A 16,943-nucleotide genomic window follows, 5' to 3' on the forward strand; every position below is an offset into this window, starting at 1 on the left:
ACACAGCCCAGCACGGCCACAGGAACGGGACCAGGTTTCATTACAGGGACAAAAATGGAGCATGAGGTTTCTGAATTGAGACTCCCAGTTAGATAATTCCCTGTGCCCATTCCAGCTGGGAAAGGTAGAAAGAGAGAGAGCGCGCGCCTGTAGACTCTTGGTCTTTGAATAACAGCACACACATTCAGCTTCATGGCAGAAACATGTGCTGCTAGCCTCATGCATGTGCAAAGAAAGGGCATTTGACAGGATCCTCCCCTCCCTAGTTTAGCCAAAGCAATCTGGTGTGGCCAAGTAATTCTGCATGGCACTGCTAAATCCACTGCACTGCAGTAGTCTGGGAGGCTTCATGGAATACGAGCATTAAGATGCATAACGCTAATGAACTTCCACAGTCAACTCGCCAGGATACAGTATAAAGTTTGCAGAGAAACGTGCAGCTAAGTCCCGAATTGTGTTTTTAGGTAGGTTAACCTTCCACACTCCCTTCCCAATTATAACTGGCTCCAAAAGTGCTGACTGGAACACCGACCATTGGAAATTCCCTTTCCTCCCTCCTTTCCTGTAAGAAGTAAAAACTAAATAAATGTTCTGCATCTTCTTCTTTCGTTGTTTTTTTTTTTTTAAGCAAACATTTGAGCAGTGGGAGTGAGAATAGGCTGAATAATTGGAATATTGTTACAAATGGAAAAAGAACACCAACATTTTACATATATTTTTAAAACAGAGATAGACTTTGCATACAAAAAGAGCCACCACTTTAAAGTATACAATTCATTGTTTTTCAGTATATTCACAAGGTTATGCAACCATATCTGCATGTATTTCAATCATGCCTTTCATAGTTAATTTACAAAAATATCTTTAAGACTACAGGTAGTGTTTGCATTCAGGTGTAAAAAAAAAATCAAAATCAGCAAAAATTATCTCCTTTCTTACCCTTCTCCTCTCAAAGTGTGGTCCCCAGAACACAGCATCAACATCACCTAAGCATGTTTATTAGAGATACAAAATCTTGGGCCCCACCCCAGATTTAATGAGTCAGAAAGTAATGAGTGGGGCCCTGTGAACTATGTTTTAACAAGCCCACCAAGAAGCAATTCTGATGCACAGTAAAGTTTGAAGGTCATGGCTCTAGATCAAGACACTTGCTCTAGCTTTCCATAACTATAGATTTCTAATAAATGCATATATATTTAATATAATTAACATTTAATTTTTGTGGAAACTTTCCGTCAAGTTAATCCATCAATTTTGTTCTGCCAAATGACCACACACTAACAGCTATATTTAAGATAAACAGGCTAGGCGTGATAGTTTACAACTGTGATCCCAGCACTTTGGGAGGTGGAGGTGGGTGGACCACCTGAGGTCAGGAGTTCGAGACCAACCTGGCCAACATGGTGAAACCCCCTCTCTACTAAAAATACAACAAGAATTAGCCAGGCATGGTGGCGCACATCTGTAACCCCAGCTACCCCAGAGGCTGAGGCAGGAGAATCATCAGAACTGAAGAGACGGAGGTTGCAGTGAGCTGAGGTCATGTCATTGCACTCCGGCCTGGGCAACAAGAGAAAAATCTGTCTCAAAAAAAAAAAAAAAAATTACAAAAAAATTAGCTGGGTGTGGTGGCACCTGCCTGTAATCCCAGCTACTCGAGAGTACAAGGCAGGAGAATTGCTTGAAACTGGGAGGGGGAGGGGTTGCAGTGAGCCTAGATCATGCCACTGCATTCCAGCCCGGGTGACAGTGGGAGATCCGTCTCAAAATAAATAAACAAATAAAATTTAAAAAATAAAAAGGAGTCAGGTGCCTCCCTTCCCCCTTTCTTGCTTCCTCTCTGGTCATGTAACACAACTGCTTCAACTTTGCCTCCAGCCGTGAGTGGAAGCTTCCTGAGGTCTCACCAGAAGCAGATGCTGGCACCATGTTTTTGTACAGCCTGCAGAACTATGACCCAAATAAATCTCTTTTCTTTATAAGTTACCCAGTCTCAGGTTTGTGTGTGTGTGTGTGTGTGTGTGTGTGTGTATGTGTATTTGCCCAGGCTGCAGTGCAATGGCGCAATCTTGGCTCACTGCAATCTCTGCCTTCTGGGTTCAAGCAATTCTCCTGCCTCAGCCTCCAGAGTAGCTGGGATTACAGGCATGTGCCATCATGCCCGGCTAGGTTTTGTATTTTTAGTAGAGATGGGGTTTCACCATGTTGGCCAGGATGGTTTTAAACTCCTGACCTCAGGTGATCCACCCACTTCAGCCTCCCAAAGTGCTGGGATTACAGGCGTGAGCCACCCTGACTGGCCTCAGGTATTTATTTATAACCACATGAACAGACCAACACATTCTGCCGTGAATAAGGTCAGCCCTACCATTTTTTTTTTTTTTTTTTTTTNAAAAAAAAAAAAAAAAATGAAAAATGAAAAATAAAGAAAGAAAGAGGAAAGTGGGAAAACACAAAAAGAAGAGATAGGCACAAGACCTCGAATGAAAATGAAAGGCAAAATATCAGGCCTCGTTAAACTAGAAACTTGATGAGAGAATAAATGGCAAATGTAGAGAAGATTCTGAGTTAATCCTTGGTTGATCTGTCTTTTTCTCTACCTTGATCTCTCGCGTTTGTCTATTACAAAGCAGCACCAAGAAATCATAGGATTTCAAACAGTGGAATTCATTTAAAAAAGAAAAAAATAGTAAATAGTAAAAGTCCTAGGGTTTCCATGGGATTCTAGCCACTAAATCCCAAAATAGACATTATACCCCAAAACCTTGCTTGAGTTGTTGCAAGGACAAATAACTAGGCACCCAATCACAGTAGCCTGTGAGGTCTCAGAACATGACTTGAAACCAACTAATTTTGTTGAACCCTTTCTTTTACCAATAAATAACATAAAGCTCCAAAGGTGATTTGTTAAGGTTCACGTAGCTAAGGTTGAGACCACTGTATCAAATCCTGACCTCCAGTCCCAGCCCATTTCTCTATCAGACTGCACCCTTTCCACACTGGCCTCCCAAAGGCACCCTTTTCCCTTTGGGTAAATTTAATGACTCAGATATTACAAAAAGATACATGTTTTTTTCACATCAAGAGTCTTGATTACCTACCACCCAAGTACAACCACTACTGAAAATTTGTTATATCGTGTTATAATTTTTTCCTTATGCAAATATGTATGAGAACACATACACACACATACTTGTGAAATTTTCTATCTGGCTGTTTTCTTCTTCATAGTACGTGTAAGCAATTTTCCAAGATCTTCAACTTTTTTTAAATGGAAGTTGTAATGGCTGAATGGAGTTAGTTCATTGAGATTCTCGTTTTTATGAAATTAATCTTCCAAAACTGAATATTGGAGTTGTTTCCAATATTTTATGACTAAAAGCTTTAGTGAGCATTACTGTACACAGATCTTCGTGTATTTATGTGATTATTTCTCTGTGGTAAATTCCTAAGAATAGAAATACTAAGTCAAAAGGTATGAGTAATTTTAAGCCTCAATACATGATGGTCCAATTTGCCTTCTAGGTAGGATGTATTACAGGCAGTCTAGTGAGAGCATACTTAAACTCAATCTCACTGGTTTTTTCCCATCTGTTCTGATCTGCTTGACAAAAATTAGAGTCTTTTAAATCACTAATGGCTTTTTATTAATACATTTTAAAAAGCATTTGAGTTAAGCATACACTAACTTTACAAGCCCACAATACTATTCTCAGGTATTTACCCAAGAAAAAGGAAAAACTGTGTCTACAAAGACTTGTGTAGGCCCAAATGGAAACAACCTAAGTGTCCATCAGCTGATAAAGGATAAACAAATTGTAGTTTACCCACACTATGGAATACAAACCAGTAAAAAGGAACAAAATATTAATGCATGTAACAATAGGAATGGCTCTCAAAAATATTATGCAAAGTAAAGCCAGCCACAGAAGACTATATACTATCTGCATGATTCCATCCAGATGAAATTCTAAAAAAAACATAAAACTGTGACAGAAAGTAGGTCACTGGTTGCCTGTGGCCAAGGGGCAGAAAAAAGAATTTATGGGAAAGGGGTATGAGAATACTTTTTAGAGTGATAGAACTGTATCTTGATTGTGGCAATGGTCACACGACTGTAAACAATTACCAAAATTCACCAAACTCTACACCTAATATGCATGGATTATATTTGTGGAAATTACACCTCAATAAAGCGGGAAAAAATAAAAACAAAACCAAAAATAATTTTGAAATATTTGAGAAAACTAACTTATCCTAAGCCAGGGAATAAAACAAAAGCAAAACTCACTTAAGAAATTTTGGAGAAAAACTAACACTTTCATTTTTGCTTATTTCCTTACCATTTGCGTCTGTATTCATGTACACTCTATATAACTATCATTACTCTATACACAATTATATACTGTATAATTACAAATACATGTACATTTATAGTCTAAACATTGTATCACAATTTTACATTTTTCTATGTAGTCTTTATAACTATAATTTAAAATAGTAATACATAATTGTCTAAAGCCCTGAAGTGTTAAAAGGTGAATTATGGGGTTAAAGCAAAATAGTGCCTCAATATTTGGGCGCCACCAAGTGGATAAACTGTGTAGTGTCTCTGAGATTAAACACTTTTTAAAAATGTTTAATTTAATGCTTCAAGTTAATTTTAAATTGTTAATAAATTAAAGTTATAACCAGACCATTTTATAAATGTAGTTAAGATTGAGACCTGAATCCAGGTCTCCTTGATCATGAGACCACGAACCTCATCTATTTCTTGAAGTAACGTAATTCTCAAATCGGAATCTAGGAACATCAATTAAGGAAAAGAACTTCCTGTTGAAATTGAGGTCTTGACAAACTAAAACTACAGATGTGAATGGCAGACACGGGCCTATCTTGAGCAAACCAAAGAGTCATTTAGGGACCTCCAAATGCAAATAGCCTTTGCTGTGTGACTATCACGTCACTTCTAACAAAACAATAAGCCCCCTCAGGAAGTACAATGATGAAAACACAGTGAAGGTTGCCTGAAAGGCAGAGAAAAATAGTAGGAAATTTCTTTCTATTTGGGCAAGGACTTGCTGGTTCTCTTTAGGGGTCACCATTATTTTCTCCCCATTGTTCCTTACCTCTCCAGTTCAAGCTTTTGCTTTCACATTGAAACAGTAACTGGCTAGAGCCACAAAAAAGAAAGATTATTTCAGGAAAGTGTTTGGTCTCTGCCAGGGTCAACAAAAGAATGACTCCTTCAAAAGAATGCCTTTGAATGCCGCTGGGCCATTGCCTGCCACCAAGCGGGACACCAGCACTCTGTTCTGCCTGTAGCCCAACGCTCTTCACAATTATTTTTTCTGGCAATCTTTACCCTCTGCATCTTGCTCATTTAAAGCTGACAACCTCCAGAGACTGAAAAGAAATTTTTTCAAAAGAAACAAACAAAAAAACCTTGAGGAGTGCCATTGAAAGAACTCTGGAAGGAATGTCCCGGGTCCGTAAAGTAAGAAACCTCTGAGAGCAGGACATAGCTCACTTTGCTGAGAGAGAAGTTCTCAAGGCCCACAGCTTTACTGCGGTAAATTATAGAGCCTGTGATATGGTTTGGATGTTCGTCCCCTCCAAATCCCATGTTGAAATATGATCCCTGGGGTTTGAGGTGAGAGCCTTGTGGGGTGACTGGGTCCTGGGAGCTGATCCCTCCGGAATGTTTAACACCATCCGCTTGGTGATAAGTGAGTTTTCACTCAGTGAGTTGATGAGAGACCTGCTCGTTTAAAAGAGTTTGGGACCTCCACACGTCTCTCTCTTGCTCTCTTGCCATAGGATGTGGCCATTCCTGGTTCACCTTCAACCATGGGGAAACGTTCTCTGAGACCTCACCAGAAGCTGAGCAGATGCTGGTTCCATGCTTGTATAGCCTGTAGAACTGTAAGCCATTTAAACCTTTTTTTCTTTTTTTTTTTCTATTTCTTTTTTATTATGCTTTAAATTCTGGAGTACATGTGCAGATCTTGCAGGGTTGTTGCATAGGTACACACATGCCATGGTGGTTTGCTGCCTCCATCCCCTCGTCACCTACATCAGGCATTTCTCCCAATGTTATCCCTACCCTAGCCCCCCATCCCCCAACAGGCCCCAGTGAGTGTTGTTCCCCTCCTTGTGGCCATGTGTTCTCACTGTTCAACACCCGCCTATGAGTAAGAACATTCGGTGCTTCCTCAGGTTTTTCTCTAAAGCGACACAACAGACTAGCAAGCCTGTCTTCCATCTACTGAAGTGTTCGTCTGCTTGGTAGTTTTAATTTTTTTTTTTTTAATTTTATTTTAAGTTCCAGGACACATGTGCAGAATGTGCAGGTTTGTCACAGATAAACATGTGCCATGGTGATTTGCTGCACCTATCAGCCCATCACCTAGATATTAAGCCCAGTATCCATTAGCTATTCGTCCTGATGTTGTCCCTCTCCCTACCCCCTGCCGACAGCCCACAGGGTGTGTTGTTCCCCTCCCTGTGTCCATGTATTCCCATTGCTCAGCTCCCACTTTTAAATGACAGCATGCAGTATCTGGTTTTCTGTTCCTGCTGTAGTTTGCTGAGGATAATGGCTTCCAGCTCCATCCATGTCCCTGTAAAGGACACGATCTCATCCCTTTTTATGGCTACATAGTATTCCATAGTGTATATGTACCACATTGTCTTTATCCAGTCTATTACAGATGGGCATTTAGGTTGATTCCATATCTTTGCTATTGTGAATAGTGCTACAATGAACATATGCATGCATGTATCTTTATAATACAGAATGAATTATATCCCTTTGGGTATATACCCAGTAATGAGATTGCTAGGTCAAATGGTATTTCTGGTTCTAGGTCTTTGGAGAATCACCACATTGTCATTCACAATGATTGAACTAATTTGCATTCCCACTAACAGTATAAAAGTGATTCTATTTCTCCACAGCCTCACCAGCGTCTATCTGGTGTTTCTTGACTTTAATAATTGCCATTCTGACTGGCATGAGATGGTATCTCATCGTGGTTTTAATTTGCATTTCTCTAATGATCAGTGATGTTGAGCTTTTTGTTTTATGTTTCTTGGCCACATGAATGTCTTCTTTTGAGAAGTGTCTGTTCATGTCCTTTGCCCAATTTTTAATGAGGTTATTTTTTTCTTGCACATTTGTTTGAGGTCCTTGTAGATTCTGGATGCTAGGCCTTTGTCAGATGGATAGATTGCAAAACTTCTTTTTTCCCATTCTGTAGGTCATCTGTTCACTCTGTTGATAGTTTCTTTTGCTGTGCAGAAGCTCTTTAGTTTAATTAGATCCCATTTGTTAATTTTGTCTTTTACTGCAGTTGCTTTTGACGTGCTAATTGTAAAATCTTTGCCCATGCCTGTGTCCTCAATGGTATTGCATAGATTTTCTTCTAGGGTTTTTACAGTTTTGGGTTTTACATTGAAGTCTTTAATCTATCTTGAGTTAATTTTTGTATAAGGTGTAAGGAAGGGATCCAGTTTCAATTTCTGCATATGGCTAGCCAGTTCTCCCAGCACCATTTATTAAATAGGGAATCCTTTCCCCCTTGCCTGTTTTTTCCCGTTTGTCAAATATCAGATAGTTACAGATGTGCAGGGTTATTTCTGAGGCCTCTGTTGTCTTCCATTGATCTATATATCTGTTTTGATACCAGTACCATGTTGTTTTGGTTACTGTAGCCTTGCAATATAGTTTGAAGATGGTAGTGTGCTGTGTCCAGCTTTGTTCTTTTTACTTAGGATTATCTTGGCTAAATGAGCTCTATTTTGTTCCATATGAATTTTAAAGTAGCTTTTTTTTTTTTTCTAGTTCTGTGAAGAATATCAATGGAAGTTAATGGGAATAGTATTGAATCTATAAATTACTTTGGGCAGTATGGCCATTTTCACAATATTGATTCTTCCTATCCATGAGTATGGAATTTTTTTCTGTTTGTTTGTGTCCTTTCTGATTTCCTTGAGCAGTGGTTTGTAGTTCTCTTTGAAGACATCCTTCAGTTCCCTTGTTAGCTATATTCCTAGGTATCTTATTCTCTTTGTAGCAATTGTGAATGGGAGTTCATTCATGATTTGGCTCTCTGCTTGTCTACTGTTGGTATATAGGAATGCCTGTGATTTTTACACATTGATTTTGTATCCTGAGACTTTGCTGAAGCTGCTCATCAGCTTAAGAAACTTCTGGGTGACTGGGGGCAGTGGCTCCTGCCTATAATCCCAGCACTTTGGGAGGCCAAGGCGGATAATGACCTGAAGTCGAGAGTTCGAGACCAGCCTGACCAACGTGGAGAAGCCCCATCTCTAATAAAAGTACAAAAGTAGCCAGGCATGGTGACACACGCCTGTAATTCCAGCTACTGGGGAGGCTGAGGCAGGAGCATTTCGTGAATCCAGGAGGTAGAGGTTGCGGTGAGCCAGGATCGTGCCATTGCACTATAGCCTGGGCAACAGGAGCGAAGCTCCATCTCAAAAAAAAAAAAAGAAAGAAACTTTTGGGCTGAGAACATGGGGTTTTCTAGGTATAGGATCATGTCATCCACAGAGACAGTTTGACTTCCTCTCTTCTTTTTTGAATACCTTATTATTTTTTTGAGACAAAGTCTCGCTCTGTTGCGCAGGCTGGAGTACAGTGGCACAATCTCGGCTCACTGCAACCTCCACTTCCCGAGTTCAAGAGATCCTCCTGCCTCAGCCTCCCGAGTAGGCTTGTTCTGAATATAAGTGGCCTCCCAGGCCCCTGCCACCATGCCCAGCTAATTTTTGTATTTTTAGTAGAGACAGGGTTTCACCATGTTGGTCAGCCTGATCTTGAACTCCTGACTTCACATGATGCACCCACCACAACCTCCCAAAGTGCTGGGATTACAGGCAGGAGCCACCACGCCTAGACCTTGAATATCCTTTATTTATTTCTCTTGCCTGATTGCCCTGGACCGAACTTCCAATACTATGTTGAATAGGAGTTGTGAGAGAGGGCATCCTTGTCTTGTGCTGGTTTTCAAGGGAAATGCTTCCAGGTTTTGCTCATTCAGTATAATATTGCCTGTGGGTTTGTCATAAATAGCTCTTATTATTTTGAGGTATGTTCCATCAATATCTATTTTATTGGGAGTTTTTAACATGAAGGATGTTGAATTTTATCAAAGGCCTTTTCTGCATCTATTGAGATAATCATGTGGTTTTTGTCTTTAGTTCTGTTTATGTGATGAATTATGTTTATTGATTTGCATGTGTGGAATCAGCCTTGCATCCTGGGGATGAAGCCGACTTGATTGTGGTGGATAAGCTGTTTGATGTGATGCTGGATTCAGTTTGCCAGTACTTTTTTTAAAATAAGATGAAGTCTTGGTCTGTCACCCAGGCTGGAGTACAGTGGTGCGATTTGGGCTCACTGCAACCTCTGCCTCCTAGGTTCAAGCAATTCTCATGCCTCAGCCTCCCAAGTAGCTGGGGTTACAGGTGAGCACCACCACACCCAGCTAATTTTTGTATTTTTAGTAGAGACAGGGTTTTACCATGTTGGCCTGGCTGGTCTTGAACTCCTGACCTCAAGTGATCCACCTGCCTTGGCCTCCCAAAGTGTTGAGATTACAGACGTGAGCCATTGCACTCAGCCTGCTTTGCTAGTATTTTATTGAGGATTCTTGCATTGATGTTCATCAGGGATCTTGGCCTAAAGTTTTGTTTTTTATTGTATCTCTGCCAGGTTTTGAAATCAGGATGATGCTGACCTCATAAAGTGAGTTATGGAGGAGTCCCTCTTTTTTAATAGAAAAAAAAAATTCATGTGATAAAAAATTTAAAAGCTACAGAAAGGTAACCAGTGAAAAGTCTCCTTCCAGTAGCTTCTGCTGGTGGACCAGCCTTATTCTCAGAGGCAGCCATCAAACATTTCTTGTGAATCTCTACAGAAATATTTTATCCATAAACAGTTAGATATATATATACATTCTCCCCATATTCTATCCCACCCCTCCTTTTTGTTACACCAATGGCAAACCACTATATACAATAATCTTTTTTCACTTAATAGTGTGGACTTCATACCATATCAATACACACAATTTCTCATTCATTTTAAAGCTGTATCCATCACATGGATGGACCAAAAGATATTTAGGAGTTCCTTACTGAAATGAACATGTATCTTATTCACAGTCTTAGGCTACTCTTATTTTTATCTTCTTACCTGAAACTCTCTGAGCAAATCTGATTGCTTCTTCAAGTGGGTCTGAGTTCACAACTTTATCTAGAATGCCCAGCTTGAGTGCTTCACCTGCTGAAATATGTCTTCCTGAAATAAACAAAACAAAGAATGAAGCAAGATGAAAGCAAAAGCATTACTCTCTCTAGTAGGAAAGGCTGTCTGTCCTAGATAGAAATATCTATTATTGAATAAAATAGGTAAGAGCCACATTGACTGATAGAGTGAAGATCAGCACTGAGGTAACCAGGAAACTTGGATTCAAACTCCAGCTTAGCTTCACTATTTGTATGACCATGAAGAACTGCACCAGGAACACAATTTCCTCATTAGCAAATGGCAATAATTATGCTTATCACAGTAATTCTGAGTATTAAGTAAGAATAACATATTCTCCTTATATTTTATAAATCTCTATAGAAGCACTTTATAAACTATAAATATAGAAATGTGAGGTGTTTCATTTTTGATAATGATAATGGAAGTAGTCACAGCAGGATAATATAGTATCTACCTTATCCCTAGCACACACCATGGCCTGTGGTTGGTTAAAAGAAAAAAAAAGAGAGTCAGGCACAGGGGCTCATGCCTGTAATCCCAGCACTTTGAGAGGCCGAGGTGGGCGGGTCACTCGAGGTCAGCAGTTTAAGGTGAAACCCTGTCTCTACTGAAAATACAAAAATTAGCCAGGCTTGGTGGTGCATGCCTGTAGTCCCAGCTACTCGGGAGGTGGAGGCAGGAGAATCACTTAAACCTGGGAGGCGGAGGTTGCAGTGAGCAAGGATCACGCCACTGCACTCCAGTCTGGGCAACAAAGCTACTAGACTCCATCTCAAAACAAACAAACAAACAAAAATGAAAAACCGATAGTCCCTGAACATAAATATGGTTAGGTCAATAAGAAGAAACAAATCTGACATTCTATAAGGTATAATTAAAATTATGCAGGACAAATGGGATGGACTTCTGCCATTTTTTGGCTACTCAGCATCTCAACCCCTCGCTTAGTTCATGGAATTGCTGTTGGGTAAGCTTTGGAGCCCTGCCTCCTCCTACAGAAGCTGAGAGGGACACAGATGATTAGACAATTGACAATGTGACTGTGGCAGCATGAGTGTGGCCCATGCCCCCAGTTGTGACCTGAGTGCTATCTTGAGGGTTTTTAGCTTGGAGTCAGTGACACTAAGCAGCAGCAACAGGTTAAATCTCATTTCACGGTGCCAGCATCTAGCATCTGGCGGTAGAGGTGCTGGTAGACTTAGTGTCCAATCAGGCCATTAGCATCCTCCAGTACAGAATGCCTGCTCTAGAGGGGATACAGAAGTCTGATAAGCGTTTGCACCATTCCTAATTTGCCTGGATAGTTCTTTACCAGTTGTAAATATGCAATTTGATCTGCATATTCTGAGGTAAGAGGTGGGGACATCAGCATCCCTTACCCCAGGGTCAGAAGGAAGGAGACGGTGACACATCGCTTGCTTTCTTGCCAGTACCATCTTGCCTTCTGAAAAGCGATCATCAAATCTGCCTTGGTGGCAACAGTTCCACAGTCTTCACTGCACCTACAGTATTGGTGGATGCCGTCGGAGACAAACCCTCCATTCTTGGTTCTTATTAGTGCTTCAGAGAACTACAAATGACTTTTCTTGATTGGATAGAAAGTTCAGTGATTTTTTTGGTAGGTGTCTCTTTGAAAAGCAGTATTTGGGCAGTTTTCTGGAAGTATCTCTGAAAACAGGCTTTCAGGTCTCCTGGGTAAGGAGTAGGGTGGGAATTACATAAGTGATTTTCGGGCTCAGGTATCTGTGTATAAAATCACTTTGGTAAGGAGTGAGTGAATCAGCCTACCCAGGTTAAGGGAACCAGGCAAACACAAAATGGGACAGGGAAACCTGGGTCCTATGATAAAAGGATTTTGAGGTCAACTAAGCAGGGGGAATGTGAGCTACTCCCAGATGAGCTGAAAATTTCTTTAGCTGTAATGATTTCTTCTGGCTTGGATTTCACAAAATTGCAAGAGTACCACTACTATTCTAACAGAGTCAATGGGATTCCAAGTGCAGTCATAATATCATATAATAACATTTCTATCAACAACACATATATGATGGTGGCCCCATACAATTACAATACCGTATTTTTACTGTACCTTTTCTATGTTTAGATACACAAATACTTCCATTGTGTTACAGTTCCCTACAGTATTCAGTACAGTAACATGCTGTACAGGTTTGTAGCCTACGAGCAATAGGCCATACCACATGGCCTGGGCGTGTAGAAGGCTAACCCACCTAGGTTTGTGTGAGCACGCTATGATGCTTGCACAATGACAAAGTGTGCCTAACTACACATTTCTCAGAATATATCTCATTGTTACATGATGTATAGGTGGACTTTCACCCTGCTCCAAAGAACTAAGGATCTAAAGACATGACTTTGTATATCCAATGCAGATTCTTAGGCTGTAATTTAAATTTGTTTTTTCTTACAGTGTAGATGACAACCCCTGTCCAGTGGGCTCTAATAAGAACCCTGTGCACCCCAAAGCAACTGAGGCTGAGAGTTCTCGTCTCCAACCTGAGTAATCTCAATTTTGTCCAATTTTCTTGATGGCTTCTTTTCTAACCTTTAACATTTTTTTCTACATGAAACTCTTTCCAAATGTCATATTCAGGTTTTCCTAAAATTGTGCAGACTACTCAAAAAAACAGGTGTATGATTCTAACGTTAGCTTTTTTTGTAATTCACTGTGACCTTTTCTATGCAAATCAAAAACCCATCATATTTTTACTGTTTTTACCACTTTTCTCCATGTTAAAAATAGTGATATTCCTTTAAGCAGTGCTTTGGGAAAAGGTCAATTCTAGCTCATTGTATTTCTTTTTGCCAAAGCCAGTCTTTCTGATTTCTTCCAATAATCTTGGTTTCAGGCAATACTGCAAATAGGGCCACAAAATTATTCAATATTTTCCCACAGGCTTTAAGTTTCTGTAAGCCTTCAAATTTACAGATTCATTTCACACTATTATGATTTCTTCCTATATTTTAGGCTTCTTTGCTTCCTATTTTGCCTTTTACAAAATAAACCATCTCACATGCTTTGAATTTCTGTAGTATGTTGGATCCTAAGCATCCTTTTATGAATTCAACATTACATACTTAAAATAGTTTACATTCTTTCAAATGTACTTATACCACTGTAAATTAAAACAATTTCTAACTTGATTTATTGAAGGAAATAAATGTCATATTTTTGGTCTTTCTAACTCTCCTTTTATACACTACAGAATTTATAAAATTATCCCCCTATTTAAAAGAAAAAAGCCATTTTTAATGCACATAGCCTCACATTTTTTTATTATTATACTTTAAGTTCTGGGGTACGTGTGCAGAGCATTAAGGTTTGTTACATAGGTATACATGTGCTATAGTGGTTTGCTGCCTCCATCACCCCGACATCTACCTTAGGTATTTCTCAAATGCTATCCCTCCTCTAGTCCCCCACCCCTCTGCTATCCCTCCCCTAGTCCCCCAAACCCTGACAGGCCCCAGTGTGTGATGTTCCCCTCCCCGTGTCTATGTATTCTTATTGTTCAACACTCACTTGTGAGAACATGTGGTGTTTGGTTTTCTGTTCTTGTGTTAGTTTGCTAAGAATGATAGTTTCCAGCTTCATCTATGTCCCTGCAAAGGACATTAACTCATCCTTTTTTATGGCTACATAGTATTCCATTGTGTATATGTGCCACATTTTCTTTATCCAGTCTATCATTAATGGGCATTTAGGTTGGTTCCAAGTCTTTGCTATTGTGAACAGTGCTGCAATAAACATACGCGTGCATGTGTCTTTATAATAGAATGACTTATAATACTTTGGGTATATACCCAGTAATGGGATTGCTGGGTCAAATGGTATTTCTAGTCCTAGATCCTTGGGGAATTGCTACATTGTCTTCCACAACGGTTGAAATAATTTACACTCCCACCAACAGTGTAAAAGCATTCCTATTTCTCCACATCCTCTCCAGCATCTGTTGTCTCCTGATTTTTTAATGATCACCATTCTAACTGGCTTGAGATGGTATCTCAGTGTGGTTTTGATTTGCATTTCTCTAATGAGCAGTGATGATGAGTTTTTTTTCATGTTTGTTGGCTGCATAAATGTCTTCTTTTGAGAACTGTCTGTTCATATAGTTTGTCCACTTTTTCATGGGGTTGTTTTTTTCTTTAAATTTGTTTAAGTTCCTTGTAGATTCTGGATATTAGCCCTTTGTCAGATAGGTAGATTGCAAAAAATTTTTTTTCCATTCTGTTGGTTCCCAGTTCACTCTACTGATAGTTTCTTTTGCCGTGCAGAAGTTCTTTAGTTTACTTAGATCCCATTTGTCTATTTTGGCTTTTGTTGCCATTGCTTTTGGTGTTTTAGTCATAAAGTCCTTGCACATGACTATGTCCTGAATGGTACTGCCTAGGTTTTCTTCTAGAGTTTTTACAATTTTAGCTCTTACGTTTAAATCTTTAATTCATCTGGAGTTATTTTTGTATAAGGTGTAAGGAAAAGGTCCAGTTTTAGCTTTCTGCATATGGCTAGCCAGTTTTCCCAACACCATTTATTAAATAGGGGATCCTTTCCCCATTGCTTGTTTTTGTCAGGTTTGTCAAAGATCAGATGGTTGTAGATGTGTGGCATTATTTCTGAGGACTCTGTTCTGTTCCACTGGTCTATGTCTCTGTTTTGGTACCAGTACCATGCTGATTTGATTACTGTAGCCTTGTAGTATAGTTTGAAGTCAGGTAGTGTGATGCCTCCCCTTTGTCCTTTTGGCTTAGGATTGACTTGGCTATGTGGGCTCTCTTTTGGTTCCATATGAAGTTTAAGGTGTTTTTTTCCAGTTCTGTGAAGGTCATTGGTAGTTTGATGGGCATAGCACTGAATCTATAAATTACTTTGGGCAGTATGGCCATTTTCACAATAATGATTCTTCCTAACCAGGAGCATGGAATGCTTTTCCATCTGTTTGTGTCCTCTCTTATTTCCTTGAGCAGTGGTTTGTAGTTCTCCTTGAAGAGGCTCTTCACATCCCTTGTTAGTTGTATTTCTAGTTATTTTATTCTCTTTGTAACAACTGTGAATGGGAGTTCACTCATGATTTGGCTCTCCGTTTGTCTGTTATTGGTGTATAGGAATGCTTGTGATTTTTGCACATTGATTTTATATCATGAGACTTTGCTGAAGTTGCTTATCAGCTTAAGGAGATTTTGGACTGAGATGATGGGGTTTTGTAAATATACAATCATGTCATCTGCAGATAGAGACAATTTGACTTCCTCTTTTCCTAACTGAATATGCTTTATTTGTTTTTCATGCCTGATTGCCCTGGCCAGAACTTCCAATACTATGTTGAATAGGAGTGGTGAGAGAGGGCATCCTTGTCTTGTGCTGGTTTTCAAAGGGAATGCTTGTAGTTTTTGGCCATTCAGTATGATGTTGGCTGTGAGTCTGTCATAAATAGCTCTTATTATTTTGAGATATGGTTCATCGATACCTAGTTTATTGAGAGTTTTTAGCATAAAGAGCTGTTGAATTTTGCCGAAGTCCTTCTCTGCATCTATTGAGATAACCATGTGAGTTTCGTCTTCGATTATGGTTATGTAAGGATTAAATTTATTGATTTGTGTGTGTTGCACCAGCCTTGCATCCCAGGGATGAAGCCAGTTCAATCATGGTGGATAAGCTTTTTGATGTGCTGTTGGATTTGGTTTGTATGTATTTTATTGAGGATTTTCACATCAATGTTGATCATGGATATTGGCCTAAAATTTTCTTTTTCAGATGTGTCTCTGCCAGGTTTTGGTTTCAGGATGATGCTGGCCTCATAAAATGAGTTAGGGAGGATTCTCTTTTTCTGTTGTTTAGAATAGTTTCAGAAGGAATGGTACCAGCTCCTCTTTGTACATATGGTAGAATTTGGCTGTGAACCTGTCTGGTCCTGAACTTTCTTTGGTTGGCAGGCTATTAATTACTGCCTCAATTTCAGACCTTGTTATTGGTCTATTCAGAGATTCAACTTCTTCCTGTTTTAGTCTTGAGAGCATGTAAGTGTCCAGGAATTTATCCATTTCTTCTAGATTTTCTGGTTTATTTTCATAGAGGTGTTTATAGTTATTTTCTCATGGTAGTCTGTATTTCTGTGGGATTGGTGGCGGTATCCCCTTTACTATTTTTTATTGCATCTATTTGATTCTTCTGTCTTTTCTTCTTTATTAATCTGGCTAACGGTCTATCTATTTGTTAATCTTTTCAAAAAACCAGCTCCTGGATTCATTGATTTTTTTGAAGGGTTTTTCATAACTCTATCTCCTTCAGTTCTGCTCTGATCTTAGTTATTTCTTCTCTTTTGCTAGCTTTTTAATTTGTTTGTTCTTACTCCTCTAGTTCTTTTAATTGTGATGTTAAGGTCTCAGTTTTAGATCTTTCCTCCTCTATCTTGTAGGCATTTAGTGCTATAAATTTCCCTCTACTCCCCACTTTAAATGTGTCTAGAGATTCTGGTATGTTGTGTTTTCATTCTCATTGATTTCAAAGAACATCTTTATTTCTGCCTTTATTTCACTATTTATCCAGTAGTCATTCGGGAGCAGGTTGTTCAGTTTCCATGTAGTTGTGTGGTTTTGAGTGAGTTTGTTTTTGTTTTGTTTTTTTTTT

At 39.3% G+C, this 16,943-nt stretch overlaps 1 protein-coding gene across 2 annotated transcripts in view; it reads right to left on the reverse strand.

Moving 5' to 3' along the window:
• The window catches only part of EHHADH (enoyl-CoA hydratase and 3-hydroxyacyl CoA dehydrogenase), a 93,140-nt gene that overhangs the window by 21,261 nt on the left and 54,936 nt on the right, over positions 1–16,943 (reverse strand). For both annotated transcript variants that reach the window (XM_037741954.1, XM_017538386.2), the window contains one exon: positions 10,223–10,327. In XM_037741954.1, coding sequence (XP_037597882.1) covers positions 10,223–10,327 — 105 coding nt within the window. The remainder of the gene's footprint in view (positions 1–10,222; positions 10,328–16,943) is intronic.

This window comes from Cebus imitator, unplaced genomic scaffold (assembly GCF_001604975.1).
Source record: "Cebus imitator isolate Cc_AM_T3 unplaced genomic scaffold, Cebus_imitator-1.0 Scaffold111, whole genome shotgun sequence".
Taxonomy (NCBI): Eukaryota; Metazoa; Chordata; class Mammalia; order Primates; family Cebidae; genus Cebus; species Cebus imitator.